General features: G+C 38.0%; 1 protein-coding gene across 39 annotated transcripts in view; it reads right to left on the bottom strand.

Annotated features, from left to right (window-relative positions):
• The window catches only part of NRXN1 (neurexin 1), a 676,494-nt gene that overhangs the window by 202,989 nt on the left and 460,814 nt on the right, over nt 1–12,691 (bottom strand). For all 39 annotated transcript variants that reach the window (XM_030499078.1, XM_030499116.1, XM_030499117.1 and 36 more), the window contains one exon: nt 12,212–12,393. In XM_030499078.1, coding sequence (XP_030354938.1) covers nt 12,212–12,393 — 182 coding nt within the window. The remainder of the gene's footprint in view (nt 1–12,211; nt 12,394–12,691) is intronic.

The raw sequence follows: 12,691 nt of genomic DNA, 5'->3' as shown, positions 1-12,691 counted from the left end.
CTTCGCTGCTAACCATCAAATATAACTGGAAATTTTTTTCCAATATCTGATAGCATTGTTGCAAATTAAACCAACTATTTCTTACCTTACCCTGACAGACAGGCAGGACAAATTAGCCATGGCTTTCTTTGTAACAACCTACATGGTCTAAAAGATGTTGTTCATGTCCAGTCACTCCCTGTCTTCTCCTTTATAAACAGAGACCATTCTTTTGTTCTCTTCTTAGGAGCTATGCATTTAGAGTATATTGCTGGTTCTTTAACTAGTTGCCTAATTTGCTTACCTCCTTTTCAAAGCCAAGCGCTCAAGACTGGACATACTTCTTCAGATAAAGTCTCAGCAGCGCTGACCAAAAGAACAATAAACTTCTTTGCCTCCTCTGCCACCCCACAGGTTGTCAATACATCCCAGACCAATGCCTGCCTGTCTTTGCAGCAAATTGCAATCAGCTGGAACTTCCCAATCTTTTCTGCAGAACTGCTTCTTGGCCACAATTATTCCTCATTTTATAGCTATGCATTTGATTTTCCCATCTTAGGCACAGAACTCGGCACTTTCTTCCATAGAAATTCATCTTCCTGATTTCAGACTATTTCTCCACTTTATCAAGCTCGTTTTGAATTTTAATCAGTTCTCCACAGTGCCTGCAACCCCTATCTCCCCTCCTCCCACACTAGCACAGCTTGGTGTCATCATGTACCACACTACAGCTGTGACAGGGAGACGTGCCGGTGGTTTATTTGAGTTTGAATATGCAGTGAAAAGCAAGAAAGAAGAAATGAAAATCAGCGCCTTAAGAATGTCAGTTTAAATAGCCAGCAAGATACTTTAAAAAGTAGATTAGGAATAGAAACCCAGAAATCTTAAATATCTCCCCAAGGAAAGTATCTGCTGAGCACAAAGCTGTGACAAGGTTTTAGCTCTGGGGAAGACACTGCCCATTAATTTAGCTGGCCCTTGGCAGCACCTACCTTTAACTGTATCACCACATTAATAAGGAATAGGAAATATAACCAAGGGAGTTTCTGGTTTTATTTATGGACCAGGTAATATGAGGTGGATACATAATTCTTGCAGCATTTTTAGTCTTGTTCCTGTCTTTATTATATGTTTCCTGGAAACAAATACCCAAGGCTTCATTATCTACTCTGTATTATCCTGTGATTTTCTAGAGTAAGTTAAGTGCACAGCCATGTTATTTTAGCCTCAGAGTATATACTCAGGTGTTTTTCCAGACAAGCAATTAGATGACTGCAAAGTCTCACAAAATGCTCATATGAATTGTTCCTTGGAGACCAACTCTACAAGCACCAAACAACTTCAGCATCCCATGGCACTAGTACAGCAGGAGTTACTGCTCAGTGGACAAAGTGACTTGCAGATGTGTACATAAAATCTTGCAATTAAAAAAAAATTAATTCCCAAACTGGAAGCCAGCTCCAAAACCCAGCAACTGGTTATCCTACAAGCAACCTGTGCATGCAGGTATATGGTACCTCCTAAAACACAAACCAAGGGCTGACAATTTTACATTAAAACATGCCTTATATTAGCTTTCTTAGGAATTTCATAGTACTTCCACTAAAAAGTCAAAACCCCTCTTGCTTTGAAAACAAGCAATACTGAACCCCCTTGCCTTTTCCTGTTGGCTGAATAGCAAATCAAAACACCACAGAAACTTGGGATATCAGGGAAGGCTCTCTGGGAAGAAAATAAAACAAAACCAACTTGTCAAATGGGACTCCCTGCTGCTGCATACCATGTGGTGCTCTAGTGAGCTGCATCTGTTCAGCTATTAAACATAGTGGTGAATATGATACCGACAGCAGTGACATTATCAAATATGCTGAGTGGTTATTAAGGCTCTATAACATAATCTTTCCAGTTTTTATTTTAATTGGTAGAAGTTACTGTAAAGTAGCTTCACATATGATAATGCTTTTTGTGCTTGTCCCTAAATGAGAAGGCACTGCAACATAATCCCCAGTGAGTCTTAAAAATTCCATCTGCTATGCAAGGGAAAGGCTGAGTAGTTTTGCTCCAGGAACTCTGTATTGTTCCCAGGAATACATTGGGTCAGGAATAAAAAGACCTGTATGGGGAACAATAAGGCTTCAGGACATTAATGGGGTTTTACAGTGAACAGCAAGAATGCAGTCTGTAGCACTCAGTGTGTAGGCAGAAAGTCACAAGTCCACCGAGGTGAGGGCTGAACAGAAAATAACAAGAGATTCCAGCCCCAAAATGAAGCATGACGAGATTGTTGAGGATGTAATGTTTCAACCCCGTCCTTCACTCCAGAGGCTTGGGATGAAGAGCAGTACCTGACCCAACAGCGTAATACACTGAGGGAATACTTCCCAGTCCTGTACAAGCAGCTTTTCTTAGACCACAGAAAATGTCTAATGCTGCAGTAGCAAGCATGATTTACATCTCCCTGAGGGAATATCTGGACTTACATTTTGTCCTTGACTGAACATGGATTATCACCTACAAATTCTAGCACAAGAAGTTGAAGTCACATTAGTAGTTTCATGCTGCTGCGCCGAAGGCTTCAGGGTAATTTCACAGAGAACTGGCAAAACTGAAGGACTGTGTCTTTCCTATGTTACCCAGCATCCCTTATTCAGTGTAAGCTAGGTAATTATCAAAAGCCAAGAAATGCATGAGTCAGTTCCTTCAGCTAATCTATCCTCTGGAAGATCAGAATGCTTCAGGGTAAATGGGCTTCCACGAACAGAGATATATTTAAGCCTCTCCAAATACTTAACAGGAAAACTCACCTACCTGTTGTTAGTTGGATTGTTACATTAAACATAAACCCTCAGAACATTGACAATATCAGTTCATTAAGTCCTTATCCTGCCTGTTATTGTTGCAGAAATTCTTGTGACTGACATGTTCTAAGTGGAAAAAAAACCACCAAAAAGAGATCTAACAGCACCAGCAGCCCACTGTCAAATGGGAAGAATCACTGTAAAATTGATAGGGAAGGCAAATACTGTACACCTATGGTTGTTGCTGGGAGAGAAAAGAAAAGGCTGCTCAGTGATACACCAGCAGTGGAGGGGCACTGATGCCAAGTGTGTCATGCTCAGGTTAGAGAGAGAGTGATCAGAAAGCGTGGGCAAGGTACTGAAAAGCAGATGAAGACATAATGTCCCACCCCTGGAAGTGTTTGAGGCCAGGATGGACAGGGCTTGTAGCAACCTGGTCTAGTGGAAAGTGTCCCTGCCCATGGCAGGGGGTTGGAACTAGGTGAGCTTTAAGGTCTCTTCCAACCCAAACCAGTCTGGGATTCTATGGTAACTGGTAACCTGGGTTTCAGGGAATCCAGATCAGTTCCCTGCTCTGGCTCTATTTCCTGCATGACCCTGGTGCAATGAGTTAGTGTCAAAGATTCTAAGAGTTAAGTAACTGAATTGGACGAAACTAGGAACCAGGCCCAGTGTGTTCAGTTCTACCCATCAGATTAAATTCAGTGATTTCCCTATAGTTACTCCTCACTGATATTGTGGTGTAAGTGAAAAGTGAGAAAGATTCAAGACAATAAAACAGTCTAGAGGCAAAAAAAGCAAACTAGCATTAAGTATTAAAACAAGTTTCCAGTTTGGTGATGACACTGAGGCATCACAGAGCAAAACCTGAATCAAGTAAGTGGTCTAATTAACTCATTATGAGATACAATTAAGGTAGTATCTCACAAAACCAGAACAGTATTAAGACGAGCTTTCCTTATTAGCACAAAGTGATTAACTATAATAGCAATGTTTACTTAAACAAATGCCTGAAGCAAAGCAGCAGGCCCTGTAAAACTACCTCTGTACCTTTCACCTTTCAGCAGACTTTTTGCCAGATGTAGATCCTGCTCATACTCACTTGTATTTCTGCAGTTTCTTCAGACAAATTAATAGTGGAAATACTGAGATGAGAATTATGTGGAGTTCAGATCAGACCCTATTCAGGCCACCAGCAGTGCTTCTCCCCCACTCCTGTTCTGCATCAACAGGCTAATTTCTGTTACTGGCATTAAAAATGGTACCGTTCACACTGCATGTTCACTGAAAAACTGCTACTCTGGTACTTCGTGCTGCAGTATACACTATATTCTGATCCTCACTTAGAGCTCATCAGTTTAAAAGACAAGGAATTAATGGTCCAGATCTTGGGTTCTAGCTTATATTCAGAAGAAATAATACATTACCAGATATAAAAACAGTATATGCTTAATCAAATATACAACAGAAATAATAAGCAGAGAAGTACTCATGTAGGAGAGGTGGACGAAAGTTACTAGCTCTTGGAAGTGACCCTCAACCATCCAGAGCTCTCATTCTCCAAATAATCACAATTTCCTGTGATCCACTGCTTCTTCCTTTGGGTGATCAGTCAAGTTTCAGTGAGCATCTCAACTGTTCTGCTATCGCAAGTAGTCAAGTATTCTTTAAAACTTAATAAGGTTGCTAAAACATCTGCTAAATTTTTCATCAGCTCTTTTTATACATGGCAATGTTCTGGAAGAGTGGTGCCAAGTTATTAAAATAACTGTAACCTTCATATGCAAGGATGTTGGGTAGTAGCCAGTGCAAGAAATTTTGGATTAAAAAGTCCTGATAAGACTGGGATGGTTCTAAAACATCTATGGAAGTTTGGGGTTTTTTTAGTATATACCTGTTCTATTCTTAATCTTTTTAGGATTTTTTTAAATTCAACAAGGCCCCAGGAAAATTAGGTTCCATATTTATGTTCTCCCCTCATGCTGGACCAAAAGTCCCATTTGTATACTGTTTGCAACAGTAAAGACAAAGGAAGACTTGCCACCAAATTCAATGACAAACCTTTAGACGTTAAGCAGTTCAGCCAATGGATGTATTAAATTTACAGTGTAATCTTGAGATACATGAGATCAGAAGGGATCTTCAGAGTCCATGATTTGCTCTGCAAGATTATTTCATACAATGCCATGGCCATGTGCAATTCTTTCCATATTGCTATCAGATGATTCCAATATGGGGCCACCAGAAGAGTTTTAAATATCTCCTCACCCTCAGACAGGCTCTACATCTTTGCTAGAAGAAAGCACTTCAGGAGATTCATCAGTGCTGAGGGCTGGAGCATTTTTTTGACTGACACATGGTATTTTAGCTGAGAATTTAGGTCTTACTGATTGCACAATTTTCTCTCACCAAGGGGCTGGCAGGTGGTGACCCCATCACAGAATCATAGAATGGTTTGGGTTGGAAGGGATCTTAAAGCTCATCCAGTTCCAACCCCCTGCCACAGACAGGGACACCCTCCACTAGAGCAGGTTGCTCCAAGCCCCGTCTAATCTGGCCTTGAACACTGCCAGGGATGGGGCAGCCACAGCTTCCTTGGGCAGCCTGTTCCAGTGCCTCAATCATATAGCATGGGGATTTTTGTGGAAGGAAGCTTTTATCCTCCCAGAAGCATGAAAGGACCAGGATGAATAAAGGAGTTATTAGCTAGGTAGAGGAAGAAGTGAGAACTTCTATTCATCACAAGATAAGAGCAAGATGAAAGGAGTTGCTTCTCTCCAGCCCATTTCTATGCTGGGAAACAAGTCAATCACAGCTGGGAGATCAGACCTTCCCCGCCAGCATCACAATTTCCCCTTTGCACTCCATGATAGATGTCATAGCCAAGCTGTTTAATTATAGCAACTGTCCAAATTCCATTCATATTTTTCATACACTAAGGTGTCAGCCTGTTCTGTGCCAGATTTAGCACATTTCCATAACCTTCTCTCAGAAATTTGGCCTGTTTTTGGCAAGAATAGACCACTGTCCTTCAGACTGTGCAGAGTATTCAAGATGAGGCATTAACAAACAGCTTATATCATCAAATCCCTTTTCAGAGCTTTTTTAATCTATCTTTTGTATTAGTCTCTGCTAACACAAAAGAGTAACTTAATTGAATGTTTTCAAGGCATGGCCTGACCATTGCAGTGATTTACTTATTTTCTTTCCTACAGACTTAGATCTTTAACCTGATCAGTGAGGTAAATGATTGCTGCATTTAGCACAAATTCCCTAGATTAGTTCATTGCTCCCATTCTAATTAACTTAATGTTTGTGTACATTGAATTGCATTCTCACCTGCCTGTCTAGTCCTATAAATGATTCTTTTTTGATTGCACTGCTTTTCATTATTCAAACCCATAAGCAAATCTGGAAATCCTTCTTTCCTAGTAATTTTTCTTCAGTTTAAAGATTAACACAGAGTTTGGTTGCTGAGTTTTTTGTTCCCCAAAGAGAACAACAACCACTGCCCTCAACAGTAAAACTTCCTATAGCATTTTCCATACACCTATATGAATGAGGGAAAAAACCCCACATAAATAAATATGATGTATATAAGCATAATAAGGGAATACCAAACATTAGCAGAATTATGGTTTAGATAACATCAGGCTTAAGAAATTTTCTTGTGCTTCAGGTAGCAGAATATTAAATTTCCCAATCCTGATAAACATAATGATCTGAACTCTTTCCAGGGCTCCAGAGTGATCCCTCACGCCCACTTAGATGGTATGATGATGTCCTGATTTTCTGAGGTGCTGAATATATTCAGCTTTCATTGACTTTAGCCCCTGATGTGCATGCTCAGCACTTCTACAATGTCAGATTCCTGAAACCTAGTTCTTTTAGACCTTCCTGGACATAAATAGTTTGATTTCAAATTCACTACTGTTTCATGCATATACATGCCACCACTGGCCTTACCAAATCTTTACATTGCACAGATACACATATAATAATTAGGAATTCCATATTTGAAAGACGATTATTAGAAGAAACATTATTCTGGGAATATATCTTTTTTCAATATTATTAAACTTTTCCTGGGAAATTAATAAGCTCCAATCCAAACCACTAAAATCAAAGGTATTTTTACCATCAATCTTACTGAAAGTACATCCAACTCTCTAGGCATTGATCCAAATACGACTAAGTCAATAAGAATCTTTCAATTGACTTTCCATTAGGCATTAAGCCCAAGATATGTGAAGTATTCAAAAGAGAATAACAAATTCATTTATCTTAAGGCATTGCAATTTTGTCTCTGGTATGCTCAACGCAGAACTCTGATCCTCACTCAAGTTTTACTACTTCTGTTCACTTGAGGGAAGGTCATTATACTTGCGTAAATTAAAATTATCCATATACTACGTATATGTTCAATAGAATCTAACAGTCAGCTATCAAAAGCCTTGTGCAGAAGAATACTCCATATATATAAGAGACAGAGGGATGGAAGCAGTAAATAACAGTCCTTTTAGTTTGCCAAAAGCTCAAAAAAACTAGTAGGAAAAAAAGTTCAGAGAGGACTTTTGCAGAACTTTCTAGTAACATAAAGATGAAATTAAACCCCCTTGATAGCAATTTCTTTCTATTTTTTACAAAAAAGTCATCATTTCATTTGGAGATATTAAAATATTTTCCTAGTTTATAAAAATTTCAGTACATCATATTCAGAAACTGAATAAATAGCTCAGAAAACGGGGAAGCATTAACTTTGTTTTAAACTATGAGAATTTTGAACCAAAGCTGACAAATATCTCAGAAGCCTTCCCTTTATTTCTATCAATTATCTTCCTCATGGAAAAAGTTTCAAATGAAAAATGCTTTTCTTACAGTATATATTTTAACCGACGTAGTACCTAAGTAAGTTTAGATAAAGAGGATAAACTGAATTTATTCGTGATCCAAACCCCAATTTTCTGTAAAACATACAATATTTCCTCTCCTATGACTGTTCACTTCAGTAATCAACTGTAACTCTGAAGGCTTCACAAACACATTTTGAAAATCTAAATACAATACTGATTAATCTACCCTGCCAGTAATGCTGCATCTTCAGAGTATTTCAGGCTAATTGTGTTACACCTTGCATATACCGATACTATCTGTCCTTAATCATACCATACTTTTTCAGGTAACATGTTACCACATCTTTTAAAATAGTTTTTGATCCTTTCCCATCACAGTATTATTCTTACTGGTTTACATTTCCCCATAATATATTTTCCTAATAACATTAAGAAATAATAATTTTGTTATTATATTTTGTATGATATATATATTTTGTATAATAATGTTATTCCTAATAACATTAAAGGAAATGTTCTGCTGGCCTTATCCCCATACAAACTTCTTGTTCTCAATTTCAAAATCAGCTGTAACCGTAAAAAACCCACACTTGTTTTGTCCTCCCAAAATACTTTGGGTTTAAAACAAATGACACAAACAAGGAAGACACAGAAACGGCTCACTCCTTCCATCAGGCATACAAATAGTTACATTTTCTTATAGTTTTAAGTCTTCCATTTTGACAATGAAAGATAAAAACATGACATAATTTATAGCTAAAACAATTGCTTAATATGGTTGAAGTCTATTGATGGAAATCTATCCTTCTTGTCTTCATTACTGGACCAAATACTACTTGTGCCACACAGCAGAATGCCAGTTTCCTATGCTACTGAAAGAGCAATCTAACAGTATTTCTCAGCCCTTTGAGGCAATATCTTTGTCCCCACCATAGCAAATCTGGAAACCCAAGGCAGCAAAAGCACAGTGCCTGTGTAAGATGATGACATACATACTTTTCTGTCTAACGGCTTGGGAGAAGAGGGTGGGAAGAGAAGAGCAGAGATAGGAACAGGAATCACTGACAATTACCTAAAGGCTTTAGAAATCAATGAAGAAGCTAAGCACAGAAGTGCACATGCTGATCAACTGAACACTGTGTGAATAAGCTTTCCCCCTTTTTCCTTTTGGCATGGAGATGGATATGGACCATGCCAAGAAAAAGAGTAAAGAAGGAGGATTTAGTAACTCTTAGAGCTCTCTGTCTTTTTATCTGTCAACAGGAGAAGGAAGCAGCAGTAGACTTTTAGGCATGATATGTATTTCCTCCTGAACTGGATCTCCCAGCAGAGACTGCACAGGAGACCACATCCATAACAGAAGTCAAGTGATTGCTATGAAAACTAAACACTGCATCTCTGGATGAATAAATCATATTAACATCCCTTTCCTGAAGCACAGGGGTGCATATGTTTCATACACACAACCAGTACTTTAAATTGAGGGTGCTACAGTGCGGGTGGAGTTTTACAATAATCTATCTTGGAATTTAAAATATTTGCACTGGAACCGTTAAGCATCTGGTACCAACACAGATTACACAACTTTTTAAATGTTTTCATATTAACAATGGTTATTTGGGGAGCATAAATGATTACTTTAAATAAATGTGTTCCTAACCTAACACTAAAGCTGTGATTCAGATGATCAAGTAGCAATTTTCAAAATCAGAATTTGTTATGAGCTTGATTTCATTATTAGGTTTACATCGTCTTTAAGTAAACAGAATAATAAAGAGGGCAAGCACACACTGAAGTACTGTAATCAAACTCGTAATTTCCTCTTCCATTTCTAGAATGCAGAAGGTTAAGCACAAGCTACTTCGCAGCTCTGTTCTGAAACATCCCAAACAAGCACCCTCCCCAGTATGCTAGGGACAACTATGATCTACAATTTTTTAACTCAAAGCAATAGCACTAAACTTTCTTTGCCATCATTCTGCTGAAAAGACACTTAAAACCTATCCTTACGCATCTGCCTCAAATTTTGTCACTCGGTGATTAATGACCTCCTGGGTAAAATGAAAGCTCAGTATCAAAAGAATCAGTTTCTATCATGCTGTAAAACTGAATTCCAGCATAATGAAAGCAAGCTATACCCCTGTTATCATGTTGTAGCTGTTATACCACAGGTAAGTTATCCATGCACAGTGCTTCTCAGTGTACACAGGCATTTACTGCTCATGCATATTCATTATACAAAACTGATGAGTGGGTGCATGCAAAGGAACATGCAGACTCTTCCCTCCTTCCCATTTTTTCACCTTCCACTATTCACTTTTGCACGTTTCTGGTTATTTAGTAGATAAGACATTCGTAGTGGCATCTCAACATCAGTGCGGGAAGGAAGTTTTGAACGACACAACCCTCCTACAGCTTTTATTACAGCTAGTTTAATGCTGTAGCTGCCAGTATTGAAAAACTTCAATACAATAAACTATTTTTCAAATATAACATATATACAGCTACTCTGTTTCTATGTTCTTCTTCATTTTTATCACCATGATGTTTCACAATATCTTGCTGAGCTAAAACAGACCTCAGGTAAAGTTGTCAGAAATGCTCACAGTTCCACCGACTTTAATAAGATACACGTTCTTTGGTACCATGAGTGCTTCTGAAAATACTGCCTCTCAACTCTCTTTCAAATGCTATCCTTATTTGAAAAAGATTTTGGGATATTATATCCCAGCAGTTATCCAAGCTTTTCCTAACACTGACGACCCTTAAAAAAAAATCCTTGCCACGTGTCTTAGGATTTCAGGTCAATCCCTTAGCACCTTCACTCTAGAGAGAGTCTACATTGAAGCAGCTCTCAGAAGGTCAAGCCTTGTTCCAGTGAAATTTCTGCACAGTTATCCTGGATTTTGCTCTGAAGCAGAGCAGGCTCCAGGGAGGTTCCTGAAGGTTCTTGGAAAGGCAGTAGGAGGAGGCCAGGATGTCCCCACAGAGCATGATTAATAAAAGTCCTGTTGCTGCTTTCACAGAAATTTCAAAAGACCGGTAAAGTAGAATTTATTATTTCCTCCATCCCTATTAAGCTGGTAGTGTTTCTGACCATAGAAAACTCAGTAACTCTTTTATTTTTACCATCTGTTGCTACATCATGGGTATTAGAAAGGTATTTAGGAAAGGTAAAGTAAAATAAAATAAACATGAGCAGGCAATAATTTTTGATCTCCAACTCCATTACTGAATCCAGTATTGGTTTTAAAATGAAAAATCAAGGCTAGACAAAAGATTACATGAATATTACGATTATGATAGACTTCAGGTATAGTAAAACTACAAGAAAAACATTCCTTATTATGCTAATGAAAAATAAAACACTGTAAGAAGAAAGCAACACTGTTGATCTCAGTGGGTGATTCTGGTCTCAGATTGCAAAGAAATGGACAAATGATAACAAGCCATCTGATGTTAGACGTGGCTTTGGAAACTCTCTTCATCAACACAACACTTGCCTTGAAAAATGCAGCCTCTCACTTTTTCTGGCACCTGGGAGAAGTTACCTTGCTCACATTTTTAAATTAACACTGTACAATACCAGCCAGCCATTTCTTCGTGTGTTTTTTCAATGTAAGAGAAGGGTATAGGCGACCTCTGGATTTTATTTAAGGTCTTTTTTCTTTGTTTATTTACTCAAGCCGGTAAATAAAGTAAAAAAATCACCTTGGTCCACAATGCAAGGACTGCCTTTCCAGGAATAAGGAGCCTGGGAAGACTGAATACCATAATTCCCTCGAATTTTGAAAATTACCACTCCTGAATCACAGTGAATTATCACTGCCTTCTGAGGGTAAAAGTGTAATTGGTTATAAATCAATAAGTAATTTCATTCAAAAGGAACTCTTCTGTTCCTGAAACTACAGAGATTCTTAAATAAAAATCAAACTAATACATTAACAAAGTTGAGACTAATCTAAGCAAAATTTTACACTGCCCTAGCTATGTTTATCTCAACTGATTTTTATTTATGTTGCCATAAAAATCCAGATGCCTTCAATTTTGATTGCCAGCTATTTGCTTTAAGGCAGCTGAAATTACATTTTCAGACTTCCTAGCTTGACAATCTTGCTTTCTGCTTAAGACTTATCATCACAAAGGAATGGTGAAATCAGAGGGCAAATTCTAGCATTAACAATAAGCACTGTCAATTGTGATACACTGTAATTCCCCCATCGGATTCCAGATTAGATTCTCCAGGATTAATGCACCTTCCTCTGACATTGCTAAATCCTGTTTTATGTAATTACATTGCAGTAAACTGCTGTATCTGTACAGGTATGATTTTTTGTTGTACTGTAACTGTACATGATACAATTTTTAATTGAACAGCCATATAAAGTAGCACTGTATAAATGCCTGAGACCATTTACAGTATCGTATGCTATAAACCATTATCATTTAGTTCACCATTGACCCTTAAAAGGTTCATTAGCAAACCGCTGTATTTACACTAAAACAAAATACATTTTAAAAAATGCAAATATAAGAAAAATCAAGACGAGGAAATATCAGGCATGTGGAAATAGTACTTACGATATGCAGCTCTAAATAATCTCCGAGCCCAGTAGAACTGTCCACTCGCACCAACACAGCTTCTTTCTGCACAGTACTAAACCCTATTGCCAGTCTGTCTGCACGAGTGCTTGGCCGATCATTAGGAGGCCACGTGTAAGTGATCTGTCCACCACCTTTGCTAAAGATATATGTTGTTCCCGCTGTAAAACAGAAATAAATATCATCAGTTCACTTGCACCAATGCAAACCAACACTCTACAAAAATCAAGATGTTCTCATATAGCAAATAGATTCATAAAACAAACAAGACTATATTTCAACATTTACGGGTCTTTATCTCTGAAAGTTCTGCAGTAAGTGCAATATTAGTGCTTTTTATATACTGCAATCAACACAAAATATAGCAATTGCAGTGCCTTAAAATACCCTAGCTGTGATTCAGAAATGCATATCTATTCAAGAGAGTTCTTAAGCATATGCTTGAAGAACACGTTTCTG

Source organism: Strigops habroptila, chromosome 10 (assembly GCF_004027225.2).
Source record: "Strigops habroptila isolate Jane chromosome 10, bStrHab1.2.pri, whole genome shotgun sequence".
NCBI lineage: Eukaryota > Metazoa > Chordata > Aves > Psittaciformes > Psittacidae > Strigops > Strigops habroptila.
This window is presented reverse-complemented; position numbering and strand designations above follow the sequence as displayed.